General features: G+C 45.9%; 1 protein-coding gene across 2 annotated transcripts in view; it reads left to right on the top strand.

Annotated features, from left to right (window-relative positions):
* GLB1L (galactosidase beta 1 like) overlaps positions 1–15,171 on the top strand; it is a 192,436-nt gene that overhangs the window by 98,121 nt on the left and 79,144 nt on the right. For both annotated transcript variants that reach the window (XM_078679155.1, XM_078679157.1), the window contains one exon: positions 1,118–1,231. In XM_078679155.1, the coding sequence (XP_078535281.1) occupies positions 1,118–1,231 (114 nt within the window). The remainder of the gene's footprint in view (positions 1–1,117; positions 1,232–15,171) is intronic.

Raw genomic sequence — 15,171 nt, 5'->3', positions numbered from 1 at the left:
AGATGCATTTTGAAGGCAGATGCTGTATTGTGTAGGGGAAGGCTGTATTGTGGAAGTCTGGAGGGAACGGCTGGATTGTGCGTGTGTGTGTTTGTGGTATGGGGAGGGCTGTGGTGTTTTTCTTGCACCATGTGTCATTGCTTTGACACCAGAGACGCGCATCCAGATGTTGCACTGTGGCCATCGGTTGTGTTGAAGGAGGCACTCGGGATCAGAGCACTGAAAGAGTGACCTGTGAGTACACACTTCAGACTGATAGCTGTGATCTTATAGGAGCATTCTGGCAAGGACATAGGATTTGAACCACATGTGGCACCTCAGTGATAGCCAAGAATCAATGTAGACCCTCTACCTCGCGGGCGGCAGGGAGTCGATGTTGTGGGGTTATTTCTGAATTAATCTTTGTGGCTTCAGGACAGTTCTAGCAGGTGCTTGAGGCTCAGACATGGCAGCAAGGAAGGCTTGGGTCTATATACTATCTGGCCTAGACCACTCAAATTGAAACAACAAAAACATTGGCCAGGTAGATTGTTTATCATAACAAAGTCTAGTACCACTTACCCTATCAATCTAAGTGGACACATTTGTCATTTAGTATTTTTTACTTATTTTTTTTTTCATTTTTCAAAAAACTTCATTCATATATGGCTGGAGAATGATACAATTTCAGTAGCAAAAATTCACATAAAAATTACACTTTTCGAAACATAAATTTTACAATCACTATGAATGAGACATATTTACATTTACACAATAAATACAAAGAAACAGACAAAAAATGCCTATTTTCATTAAATGTTTAAGGCACCAGTCCTGATGTACAACCTATGTTTCGAAAAGTGTAATTTTTATGTGAATTTTTGCTACTGAAATGGTATCATTTTCCAGCCATATATGAATGAAGTTTTTTGAAAAATGAAAAAAAAAAAGTAAAAAATACTAAATGACAAATGTGTCCACTTAGATTGATTGGGTAAGTGGTACTAGACTTTGTTATGATAAACAATCTACCTGGCCAATGTTTTTGTTGTTTCAATTTGATGCTCACACATGGCAGCAAGTCCCTGGGGATATCTAAGGCGGCTTCTATCTGACCTGCATCTCCTTTCTCTTCCAGTATTTCGGGTTCGTCCTGTACAGGACCAGGTTGCCTGTAGATGTCCTTGAACCCACCCCGCTGATGGCTCCGCACGACGCGGTGCACGACTTTGGCTACGTCATGTTGAAAGGGGTAAAGTATGCCTCAGTATCTATGGTGTGATGACCATGAGTCATGGTGAATGGGAAGGGGACAAGACAGGGTGCGTGTTGGAAGGTAGGGTGAATGCGTATGGAACGCGGTAAGCCAGGGTCAGGCGCGGTGAAAGGGACATACTATACTACCTGAGGTAAAGGACTGTGAACGCGTGATAGCAAGGTCAGCAGAGGACGCAAGTGCAAATGTGGTCAAACACAGTGATCTGATTAACCTTTGCGAATGGATCCGGAATGCTAAAGGTTCTAATTGGGTCAAGGTGCAACACAGCGGCCATCTTGGAAGCATAGAAGATCGCCTCGGGCAATCCTGGAAGTTTTTACCCGTAGTTTCAGGATTCCCACTATGTTTCGTCTACATGCAGTGTTCTGCAATCTTGCAAGTATACAGAATAACAGCACAGATGGCTGCCCAATGCTATGGGCTTTGCCAATGCTTTTACTGCAGTTTTTAAAGCAATGACAGGAGCCAATCGTGACAGCAAAGAAGCACTGCCAAAGCGAGACTGACTGGCTTTCCAAATGATTTCAGCTGAACTCAGTTCATTGTTGGAGTTTTGATTGAAGAATATCAACAATGAGTTCCACGCGCCCTCCATTTTGATTCTAATCTCCTCTTTTGTTGAGAAGTGTGGCTCAGTGGTTAGAGGCGGCAGACCCGGAAGCTGAGATCAGCCGTGGACCAGGGTTCGATTCCCCGCCTCGGCGGGTCTCGGGCTCAAAAATTCCACGGACTCGACAATTCTCGCTCCGGTGCCTACTCGACTCACGGGGTCACACTCTGCGACTCTGGGCAATAGCTTGCTTAATCTCCACTACGGCCCCTCGCGGCGGGATGCCTGGCTTTCACCTTGTGAATACCCTGCCGGGGTATCTCACAGGGGAATACCAGGACGGGTTCCCTAAGCAAGCGCCTTGATGCCTTCGGGTGATACGTGCGCTATATAAATCGAAATACATTTACATTTGTTCTTAAGCTCTTTTTGTTTCCATCTTCAACTCTTTGAAGTAACAAAAAGGCAACAAAAGAAATGAATTAAGTGATTTGCTACGTTTGTTTGTTCAAAGGTATTCTAGATTTCCTATTATACTTGAGGAATCTCGTGGTAGTCGAATCATCTGTTTTGAAAAAAAAAAGATACAACTTGTTTAAAAGTGTATTAAGTGACAAGCAAAGGCAAAGGCAATAGGTCTTACCTGTGGGAGTTCTATTGGCTTTGTCAATGTTTTTTTCAGCCAGGCTGTACAGCAGCGCAGATGAAATTTAGGAAAAAAGCGCTGGACGCGTCATTGTGCGTTTTCTTTTTGTGTGTTTTTTTACTTTCAACAATGCTGCACAGCAGCCGAGCTGCTGTACAAAGTGACAAAAAAAAATTGACAAAGCCAAATAGCTTTTCTGTTTAGCTTTGTCGATGGCTTTTTGCCAGTTTGTACTGCAGCTCATCCACTGCGCAGCATGCACAACCTGCCTAACACAGATCTTGAATAGTTGAGGCCTATTGGCTTTGCCGACACTTTCTTTTCCTTGTGGCAGGTGAAGGCGCAAGCAACACAGCGGGAGGGGGTGGAACAAGCAAGAACACGGGAGGGGGTGGAACAAGCAAGAACACGGGAGGGGGTGAGGCAGGAGGGAAAGCAAGAACACAGGGCGGGGCGGTGCAAGCAACGCAGCATGAGGGCGAGAGATGGGGCAGCAATAACAGGGCAAGAAACAACAAGGCAACAGGCAAGCAACGACAACGCAGAGCAGGAGGGGAGGTGAAGGAGATGGCCTGCAAACACATGCAGTCTTATGGAGTGCTACAACTAAAATTAAAAAGAGTACCTCTTAAAGCACACATGCATTGTCCGGATAATGGGCACCAAAAGGAAGCTGTACTTGGGCCATGCTCCAGGGGAGGGACAAATCCACAAAGAGGTATGCAAGACCTAAAAAGCTCCCTATGGGCAAGACCATCATGTTGATGATTTGTCATGTGCCCGCCAAGGTATTTTGCAGACCATTTCGTCATTATTTCTTCCATGTTTTTCCCTGTTTCTGTTTTGTTTAGTTTAGTGATTTAGTAGAGAACATCATTAAATAATATACTTTTGTAGTTCTACATACTCATCAAAATGTCTGTGACCTATATATGCTCCTGCTGTCCAGAAGTTTCCTCAAACAGCTTGTTTGACAGGGGTTAACCGTTTTCACTGATAAACACAATCTCACTTCCGGGCCTGCGTGCCTGAACAGTGTGAGTATAAGGGCTTCAAATGCACACACTTGTACCGCCCATGCACGTCAGAGCTGCATACGTGGTTTCTGTATTGATTGGAAACATCTACAAGACCCTGTCTGCCCAGGCAATGCTCAAAGTCATGATATGAAGACTTATGAGGCATTTAAATACAAAGAATTCGGAGGGGATTTGACATAGTTTGATTCTTTCTATGTATTGCGACTTATATAGCGCACGTATCACCCGAAGGCATCAAGGCGCTTGCTTAGGGAACCCGTCCTGATATTCCCCTGTGAGATACCCCAGCAGGGTATCCACAAGGTGAAAGCCAGGCATCCCGCCGCGAGGGGCCGTAGTGGAGATTAAGCAAGCTATTGCCCAGAGTCGCAGAGTGTGACCCCGTGAGTTGAGTAGGCACCGGAGCGAGAATTGTCGAGTCCGTGGAATTTTTGAGCCCGAGACCCGCCGAGGCGGGGAATTGAACCCTGGTCCACGGTCGATCTCAGCTTCCGGGTCTGCCGCCTCTAACCACTGAGCCACGCTTCTCCAGATTCTAAGAGTACATTTTTGCCAGATTGAAGCATTCCAAAGCACAGAAGGTTGTATTGTGTATATGGGGGTCGTGTTGTGTACAGAAAGGATATATTGTGTAGGAAGGGGTGGTATTGTTTTTAATGGAGGTGATTGTAGGCAAAGGCTGTGTAGTGAGTGGCTGTGTTGGATAGGGACAGGCTTTATTGGGTAAGTAATAGCTGTATTGTATACTTAGGGGGGGAAAAGTGTAGGGAGAGGCGGTTTCCAAGGGGGGGGGGGGAGAAAGCTGTGGACCTCTGGTGAAGGAATTCATAGGGGAGTGGGTGCTTTATTCCTGCGTGTATGTTGGTTTCGCCTGAATCTAGTTAGTTTCTGTTGACGAATCAGGAACAAGACCGAAGCTATTACTAGAAATGTGTTTTTAGGAGCCCTGGCACTTCCAGTCGATGCAGACTTGTGGATGGGCCAGAGGGAGGGGACTGGTCTCATTTGATATTAGCACCTTGAGTAATAGGGACAACATCGCGGAGGAAAGCAATGATGCCAGATTTAAATGACTGGATGGTGAAAAATGTCCTATCAATTCACAATCCATATGATCTCTTTATATTACTAACTTTCCTCGATCGCCTCCATAGTTGGTAGAATGAGTATATCTGCCCGATAAGTATCCGGATGAAGGGTATGTCTGGATTGGTGATAGCTTGGGCACCTCTTGTGCCTAATAATCTGCTTTTGTATTTTGTCCACACGTTTGACGCGATGTATGTACCCTGGGTGCTGATGAAAAAGCCCTGTTGTTCTCTGTTTGACATGTGCTTGTTTGAATGGCTGAAGAGTAGGTCTATTTAGGTATTGGTGGATTTAAGTGTAGAGGAAAATAAAGATGTGGGAGAATTTTGAAGGAATTGTTGTTCAACCTGAAACTGGATGTTGATTGTAGAGCCAACAGCAACAAGTCCAAAGGGATTAATCCATACTAATATAATAAAGAGAGAGCCTAAACCTTTGAGGCGGGTAATCTCAGGAACCACAGCACCAATCACAACACCCAACACAGCGTTGGAAAGGGCCGTTGCAGCAGAAGGACATAGGCTATGCAGACGGCCACCATATTTTTTTTTGTTGCTTTTTTTTGCAGAGTTTTATATAGCGCGAACTTGACCCGAACTGAATCAGGTATCAGAGCGCTTTACATAGCACCAGTTACGTTACATGAGGACACACATTCATTTTTGTTAGGCGGGGGAGATTAAGTGATTTGCCCAGGTCAGAGGTCGAGCGCCTTAGCCGTTAGGTCAACTCCTCTATACATTTAAAAGGTAAAAGAACCATGCCAGCAAAGTAGTCCCTTGTGGGCGTGTCTGCGTTGTGCTGTGGGCGTGGGCTGGGGGTGTGACTAACGCTGGGGGCATGACAAATGCTGGGGGCGTGTGTCCGCCCTTCATGCCATGTGAGTCATACATACATACAAGCGCCAATTACGTTGCTGCGCAGCATCAAGGGGCACGCTGGGGGCGTGAGAAACGCTGGGGGCGTGTGTCCGGCCTTCATGCCATGTGAACGCAATTGCGCTGCATCAAGGGGCACGCTGGGGGCGTGTGCTATGTTCCGCCCTTCATGCCATGTGGGTCGTACATTAATCAGAAGATCGTCTGCTGTGGCCGTGTGCTGGGGCATGACAAACACGTTCACCTGGAGGCCTGGTAAGTAACGTTACTGCAGCCTCTCCTGCGAGCTGTTACTGAACTCTCTCATTCAACGAAATTATAGCTGGGCTCAGGCGGCGGATCAGTACACTAATTATACGCGCCTGATAACATCAACCAGGGCTGCAGCTGGGCCTCAAGCGGGGGAACACGCACCTGCTAACATCAAACAGGCCTGCATCTGGACCTCAAGCGGGGGAACACGCAAATGAGCGTGTCTGAGGGGACAATTACTGCAGCCTCTCCTACTCGCTGTCCATCAACTCTCTCATTCAACGGATTTACCTGCGGCTGATAACTCTCTCATTCAACGACATTACACACGCCTGCTAACATCAACCAGGGCTGTAGCCGGGCTCAGGCGGCGGATCACTACACCAATTACACGCGCCTGCTAACATCAACCAGGGCTGCAGCTGGGCCTTCGCGTCCCTATCCTAATGAAACAAAAAATGTTGTCTACCGCGAGATTTTAAAATAAATTGCCCTTGCCAAATACACACATTACAAACATTCTATTTCATATCCGGACAACGTCGGGACGGGCTGCTAGTAACTTGTTATAAAGCTGAAACCGAGAATTCTGGTTGTGAAATCGAAGAGATTATGCCATATGCAACGACTGCAGATTTGAGGTAATCCCATGTATTTCTATTAAAAATGGTTATTACACCATAAAAAAGCCAACATACAATACAACATTAACAAAAGATATTAAACATAACAAAAAAAGCTAAAATCATAAAGTCAAAGAGATACACAGTATTATAAACCATCACAAAATATCCAAACCGCTTATCAATGACCTTTCCTTTAAATCTTCTGAATAATAAAATGCCAACCTATTAAGACGGCTCATTAACATTTTATATTCGTTAAAGGGCAGATTTAAAGTCACCTGAAAGTACCAAGGCTCAGTATTTCACATTTCTTAACTAGCAAGGAAGAGAGAAGCATCCAGGATGCAATAAATAGACATTTTGATCTTATAACTGTGGCATAATCCAAAGACCGGGACAATGCAAAATCAAGGGATCGGGTGAAGCTTTTGCTGCATGGAAAGCAGCCAGATGTTTGCGTACTCCTACATTTCCGACCCTCAGGGTCATCATTTTAAGCCTACGCCTGTAGTACGTTGGACAGGATACCAGCCTCAGCAATGCCTGAGACTTAAATCCAGCACCATGGAGGAAGCTTTTAGATATCGCTCCATTTATAGTAGTGAAGCGTGCTAATGCCAAAAGGCCCTTAAACTTCATGTCAAATGGTTTTGCAAACTGGCTCCATAAACTGACGATAAGTTTCAAATAATAGATTAAGGGCCAGGTGTAGGTACATTCAATTTAGCAAATCCTTAATAGTGATTTTTACCGAATCGCTATTAAGGACTCGCTAAGTTGAATGTAGGTAGGAATCGATAAAATATTAGCGATTCCTTAATATTCCTTAATAACAAATTGCTAATTGAGATCCGTTAATAAGCAATACCTAGCCATTCGTTCCTATGGGCTAGGAGGCCTATAGGAATGAATGGGAAGATATTCACTATTTGCGATTCGGTATTAAAGAATCGCAAATAGCGGGAGCTATTTCAAGGGTGCCAGGGTGTCAAAAGTATAGCCTGTTGCACCCCTGAAATGTGCATGTGTGCACATGTGGTGCACATACATTCCCTAAGGGCATGATGTGTGCCATATGGCACTTTAAAAAAAGCACAAAAGTGCTTTTTTAAAGGAAATCGCTAATTACAACCAACTTGAAGTTGGTGGTAATTAGCGATTCCTTAAGGCTGAAGTACACTTTTTTTTGTGCTACTTACATTGCATTTAAGGAATCGCAATTTCCGATTCCTTAAATGCAAGAGCAAAATAAGGATTCACAATTTAGCGATTGCTTATTTTGCAAGTAGGTTTAAACTCACCTACATTGCTCTCAGCCAAATACCGCTCGGTATTTCGCCACCTACATCTGGCCCGCAGTCTCTATTTTACAGAATTCATTGTGAGGTTGACATGGTTAGTTTCCTGCACTCTGTCCCTATCCACTGTTCCCAGGTGTGTTTTTATAATGCTGGGGCCATACTGGCCCTATGAGATCTGGAGTGTCCCAATAGAGCATAAATCCTGTGTTATCAACAGATGAGTACACCCAGGAACCAGCACAAGTTTTCTGCATTAATTATGGTTAAGATCTCTTGACTGCTGCTACTCTGCACCACCCTAGGGCAACTCTTGGCCAGAGTCGTATCCAATACCCGCGCGGCCCAGGTTTAGCTCTGGGGTAATGTTCTTGAGCCCCGTGTCCATGGGTAGAGGTACAGAGGGGGTGCTATGGGCAGTCTGAACAGGTTTTTCAAAAATCAGATGTCTGTTAATGACCTTTATAGAGCTGTCGACTGTGACTTGGTTTTATAAACTTCTCGCGGTGCTAAATGGCACGTGAGCCCGGCTTCCTTGCAAACCCCTAAGTTGCTTTGGCCTTAGACTTCAGTGATACAAGCCTCCTCAAACTCAGGTTAGTTAGTCCAGCTTCCATTAGCAGCCAGCCTGATCCCCAAATAATCAAAATCCTAAACACACACCAAAGTAAAGCCACTCAAAGCCTTTGGGAGTGTTAAACATGCTACACTTTGTTCACCACACAATCATTTTGAGGTCTCTACTCAGAGAGAAATACTATAAAAAATGTAGACCCAATGCGGACTCTAATTAACAGAGTAGTGTCCACAGAGAACAGTGAACATATTTGTTTCGAAAGCTAAATCAGGGGCCTCGGGAATATGGCTCATAAGAAAAGTAAATCACGTTATTGGGAACAACTGTGACCACAGTGGGAGCCAATATGCACCCTAGGCGGACTTCCCTATTACTGTTAATGGGTGCAGATGTCTCACAACTAAGACCACGTCCTACCTTAGCAAAGTTATGATGAAGATAGACACGCGTAGGAGATGTACCCGGATACCCAGGTCAGAGAGCTCTTTCCATACGTGTTGTGTGTCAGTGTCAAATGACGCTATTACGTTCACAAATGCTACACGCAAAGGTAGACTTTTTAAGGGCCCTTCTTGCCTCAGCAGTAGTAGGAATCTAAAGGCCTGATAGATGGTGTTCACATTCTCTCTGGAATCCGCTTGACCGCACGTGAGCATGTGAGCTTCATTAATCCAGTCTTTTAATTTGGCCAAAATTATTTGTAATAATGTCTTTTGCATACTCTCCACCAATCTTCTAGGTCTATGATTTCTAGGATCAGGGAGACAACTCTTTTTGTGAATTGAAGTACTTTTTGGCCACACTTATGTGTCAAAGAAAGCTGCTTCTTTAACTACTTCATTTGACACTATCTGGACAGAGGGGCCCAACATCCTACACTCTGCTTTAAAGAGTTCCCCTGTAATGTTACCTTGACTTGGTGCTTTGCCCAGTTTCTGGGAGAAGATGGCTTTAAATACACCTTCAAGAGAAAAAGAGACGGTGTTAATAACCTTGGTCACTAGACCTAGATTATTAGCAGCGCAAACCGTAGCCGGCTTCCAGAGTTCAGAATTCTAGGAGGCCGGCTACGTCTATAGGGTCCACCTATGGTGCAGCGCTGTAAACTGAGTCCAGGCAGCCCTGAGCGATAGTGTTCAGGTCTTTGATAACCTAGGCTCTCGAGGGGCAGCGGTGGAGAGCAGCTGAGGCTTATCTAGAAGTGTGTAAAGTAATTGCATGTACCACCTTAGTCAGTCAGTAAGCTTTTCACGGAAGGAAGAACCACACCAGGTGAGTAGAAAAATACTTTATATTTATTACTATACACTACCTTGGTATATCTCCTACCCGGAGATATCAATTACACAAAAAGAATACTTCGAAAAGATGTAAGTAGCATAGAAAAACACATAGGGCCAAACCATATACTAAAATAGTGGGATGTGGGGCGAGTACCAAACAGGACAAGTACCCAAGGTTGGAGGATCCCAGGGGATGCAGGGAACCACCGAAGGTGAGTATCCAGGGACCCCAAGGCACCCGGGTGCAGAGTGGTTACACTGGGTCAGACATCCCTAGGACAACACTGGGTAAGTTGCAGTTGGAAAATTAGAGTTCTAGGACCCTTCCTAAATGACCTAGAAAGAGCCACTCGGATCAAGGAAGGCTGGAGAGTCACCTCACCTGTGGATACCCTGAAGATACAGATATCTGCACCCGGAAGCCCGGGTGAATAGGGGTGGAGTGGTGTCAGAAACCTCTATAGACGCCAATGGAGGATCGTGGAAGCACAGAAGCTACAGCGTCATGTGTACCAGCCTGGTGGAACCAGGACAAACAATCCAGAAGAGAAGAACCTGAAAGCAGAGAGGACAGAGTCCAAACCAACCAGAGGTGGTCAGGATGCACAGTACCAGCGTTGATTGAAGGTTCTTGGTGTAGCACGAAGTAGACGAAGCAGCAGCTGTGGAGACCAGGTGACATTGCAGGAGCCTTTCATAAGCTGTCCTACGCCGGTGGACAAGTGCAGGAAGTTCCGTGGCAAGCAGGACCACCAGCAAGCTTTGGCAAACACAAACAACGGGTCGCGGAAGGTCTGAAGGACTAACCCAGCAAAGAGAAGTCTCAGCATGATGGAGAGCCAGCAAGAATCTGTGGAGCCCCCGCAAGGACCCTTTGGCAGCAGGCACAGGAGGTCGCAAGGAACCCTCAGCAGCTCACAGGAGATGAAGGCCCACGGTGCAGAGAATGCAGGCAGTATGTTGTCTTGAAACTGTGCAATGCTGGAGGCTGAGATAATGGAGCTTGAAGATCTTTAGTGCAGAGAGCCAACAAGCCTTGGTAAAACTAAACAGACACGGTACACAGGGAGGCAGCGCACTTTGTCTGTAGAGGGATTACAGGCTCCCAACTTGTAGGGAAGACTGGTCAGACCTCTAGAGAACCAACAAACCACCACCTGCATTGTAAAGCTGGGCGATGTCTGTGGGACAACAAGATCACTAAACTGGTCGTCAAAGGTGCCTGCGGATGCTCAGAAGTGACTCCTTCACTTCAAGGGAGATTCCTTCAGGCTTGAATGCAGGCTGAGTCCTTGGTGACTCGGAAGATGCACAGCCAGGGAGTTGCGGCGCTTCAGAAAAGCACAGGGACGAAGATGCAGCAGGATTCTTTCTACTGGGAGCAGTCTTCTCGTGGGTCCTAGCTTGAAGAACAGCAGAGTTCCAGTGTCCGCCAGCAGAAGAGTCTTTGAACAATCTTCAGACAACAGGAAACCGGTTACAAAAGTTGTTGTCGGGACGAATCTAAGGAACCACCCTCAGGATAGCCCTCAAGTAGCCCTAAAAAGGGAAGGACCTCTTCTATGGTGACACACCTATCAGAGCGGGTCAGGGAAGTTACTCGGCTGTCCTGGCCAGTCAGAGGCTCCCAGAGGCCAAGATTCAACATTGCAGAATCAAGTGGCCACCTGGAGGAGCTCTGGGGCACCTCCCTAGGGAAGAGCTGGGCAGGGGGTGGTCCTTCCTCTGTCCTTTTGTGTAGTTTTGTGCCAGAGCGGGAGCCAGGGGTTCCTGAACTTGGCAAAACTGGTTTATGCAAGGAGGGCACCAAATGTGGTAGAGTTGAGTAACGATATTAACCGATTGGGACATTTCTATACCACGTCCCTCATGTGAGACTCTACAAAATGGCTTGGAATCCATGATCTTTACTTCCTGACCCCTTAAGATGGACGCTTAGCCAACAGCAACAAACGTCCTGACCGCTAATCTTTTTCCTCCTGAACCACAATGACCCTATACAGTCCTAATTCAGACCTGATAGCCTTGAGCGCCACCTACTGGTCTTATCCCGAACTTCGCCCCTCAATGTTTATTTTATACAACCAGCTATAGACTTATTCCTTTCAGACCTGCTAGCCTTGAGCGCCACCTAGTGGCCTTATCCGGAATTTCGCCCCTCAATTTGTTTATTTTATATGACCAGCTTTATTTCCTTGTCATGACCCCGAGATGCCTTTATCACCCGATGTCCTCTTACATGCACCTATGTTCATAACCTACCACTATCCCCTACTATGCCTCCTCTTTAGCTTTCCCAACATGGCCCGAACTCTTGGTCCATTCTCTACCCCCCCAATCTCTCGAAATACGCAAGAAAAAAATTCAAACACAACCTTCTCATCCTTAACCCTGAAACACTCATCGTGGACAACTATTACAGCCTGACCGCCCCTATTATTACCAACTACATTTTCTATTCCAAACGCCCCTCTAAATGGAAATGCACTTTCCTACAATCTCTCCCAGTCACAAAGTCCCTTAAAATCCCCCATGGCCATAAACTATCCACTTCTCCCTTTTCTACCTTTCCTGGGGAAATCAATATCTCCATTTTTAAAACCGGTAACATCCTCATCCAAGCGGCCGTTCCCCACCTTAACACCTTTGAATTACACTTCAGATCACTGTCCATCCAACTTCAAAACTCCGCCAATAACCTACCCCCCTCTCATCCTTTGCCCACCCCCTTTACCCCTCTCCCTCATCCTATACTCCCCTCCGCTGATGCGCCCATGTCCAACAATGCCTTACAATTGCCGACCATCCAACTTCACAATTCCGTTAATAACCTTCCCCCCTCTCTTCCTTTGCCCTCCACTTTAACCCCTCTCCCCTATCCTTTACTCCCCTCTGCAGATATGTCCACGACCAACAATGCCTTACAACTGCTGACCATGTACACGTCCAACAATGCCTCACAATTGCTGATCTCCCCCACCCCCGCATGCCCGCCCGGCCTTCTCCCATGGTCCCTCCTCTTCCCCTGATCATCCCTACTCCCCGCAGCTCCCAATCCCCCACACATACAACCTGCCTTCCCTCTCCCCTCACTTCCCACACCACGTGTGCTATCCCCCACACCCTTTCGGACTCTCACTGCCCTTCCCCTCCTACTCTTACTCCACCCTATTCCTCCTCCCCCAAACCCATCCTCTTTCCCCCCCGAAACTCAATGCACCCACCAACCCGAACCGTCTCTCACTCTATTCCAGACCTGCCCCTTCACCCCCCTCCCCTAGACCCATCCTCTCTCCTCTCCCTTTGATAATCATGGCTCTCTCCCTCCCGACCCGTCCCTCAACGTGCTTCCGAACACTCCTGCCCCTCCATTTCCTCCTTCTTCACTCTCGAAGGCCACATACCCACCTTCAGCAAAAATATGGGACCCCCTCTAAGACTTACTTTGGGCCAGGGAAAAGAGAGGACAGAATAAGCAAAATACAGAGAGATTCCCCTGTGGCCTTATATTTTCATATGTGACATAGTTCAGACTATAATTTTTTGTTGATAAAATCCCATTAGACACACAGATAACATAAAAAGCTATATTTCGTTAATTTCTTTTATTTCTTTACTTTTTTTACACATAAGATACTTTCATTTTTTACTTTTTTGTTGAATATTTTCATTATATAAACATTTAATAAATACTATACATAATACAAGTACCCTATTATCCACACATACACATCCTGAGGAAGGTGGTGTCAACCCACCGAAACGCGTAGACCTGGCGTACTCAGTCCTCTAAACCATCTGGACTACCTCAAACACAGAATATGTTTGGTTGAATTGTATGTTGTGTGGTTAACAGTATCAAGTATGTATGAATAGAGAGTGATTGTTTTTGTATGTGTGGATAATAGGGTTTTTTCTTTAAATATTGTTTGTATCCTTTTTTGATACTTGTATTATGTATAGTATTTATTAAATGTTTATATAATGAAAATATTCAACAAAAAAGTAAAAAATGAAAGTATCTTATGTGTAAAAAAAGTAAAGAAATAAAAGAAATTAACGAAATATAGCTTTTTATGTTATCTGTGTGTCTAATGGGATTTTATCAACAAAAAATTATAGTCTGAACTATGTCACATATGAAAATATAAGGCCACAGGGGAATCTCTCTGTATTTCACATACCCACCTTCCCCCTCCTCTTGCCCTACTACCAAGGTCCTCCCATCTCCCTTTCTAGGAACCCCACCCTCCCTCCCAACAGCAAACCACCCCTTATGACGGACATCGCTCATCCTGTGCCGCTCCCTCCCCCTTCTCCAATATCCCACCTTAGTCTTATATCTAACTCTCTTTGCAACATTGAACACTATCTCGCCACTCTCACTAGAGATCTCGCTCATCTTAGATCTGATTTCTATTCCCTCAAAAATGGAGCCCTCCCACTTCGGATAAACTGCGCTCGTACTAGACATATGAATCCCGCTACCCCCAAACCGTTTTGCACGACTCCTCTACACTGCTGCACACACAGACCTCCCCGCACCTCCTGCCCCCTCTCCCCCATGGAGATCCTCGACCTCTGCAAATCTTACCCTCACTGCTCACCCACTAATATCCAGCCTCCCCCGGCCTCCAGCATTCCTGTCATACTGGGGACTAGCCAAACATCCCGCTCACCTTGCTCACCTAGGCCTCCTCCCCAACTCACAGCAATCCACTCCCCTCCACTCCCCTCCACTCCCCCGAAACCTCTTTACTGCATGCTTGTTAATTTTCGGTCCGCTGTGCGACATGCCACTGAAATCTCAGAAACTATCCTTAGTGAATCCATCGACATTGCGTTCCCAACGGAAACCTGGCTCAAAGACCACTCGACAAGCATCCTGGACCTCCTCGCACCTCCGGGCTACTCTATTCTCAGGAAAGACCGGCCCATGCGAATTGGCGGTGGTGTTGCCATCATCTTCAAAGAGGAACTACAAATTTCCCTTGTCAATAATACCAATTACTCCGCCCTTGAATACCTTGAAGCTGAACTCAAATTTCACGGCTCCCAACCCATTTGCCTTCACAACATATATAACCCTCCCGGCAATACTCATCCCTTCGTTGATGAGCTATCCAACCTTCTTACACAATCTTTACTTTCCAACTCCCTCAACATTTTCCTGGGAGACCTCAACCTCCACTGGAAAGATGTATGACATTACAACGCATGCTTTTACCACGAATGCATTTACATCGCAGGTTTTACAACGCATGCCTTTACAATGCATAGTGTTGAGGGGTGCTGGATAGTGAATAGTTTAATTTACTATTCCCACTCCAGTCCCCGTGGACACTAGGGAAGGTGTTGGATAGTAAATTAAATCTATTCCCTATCCTAGAGCGCCCCCCAGAGCAATGAGTTGTAATGGTTTGCGTTGTAAAAGTTGCGTTGTAAAAGCACTGCGTGGTAAAAGTTGCGTTGTAAATGATGTTTCCCCGCTGGAATGAACCCAACGACCCCTCTATCACCCTCCTTTCCACCCTTCTCGAGATCAATGACCTAGAGCAACTCTGTCACTCCCCGACCCATTCCAAAGGAGCTATCCTAGATGCCATAATTACAAGCAAAGATCTATCCCTCCTATCCAACATTGTTCCCATCGACTGGTCCGACCACCATCTCA

This window comes from Lissotriton helveticus, chromosome 3_1, assembly GCF_964261635.1.
Source record: "Lissotriton helveticus chromosome 3_1, aLisHel1.1, whole genome shotgun sequence".
Taxonomy (NCBI): Eukaryota; Metazoa; Chordata; class Amphibia; order Caudata; family Salamandridae; genus Lissotriton; species Lissotriton helveticus.
This window is presented reverse-complemented; position numbering and strand designations above follow the sequence as displayed.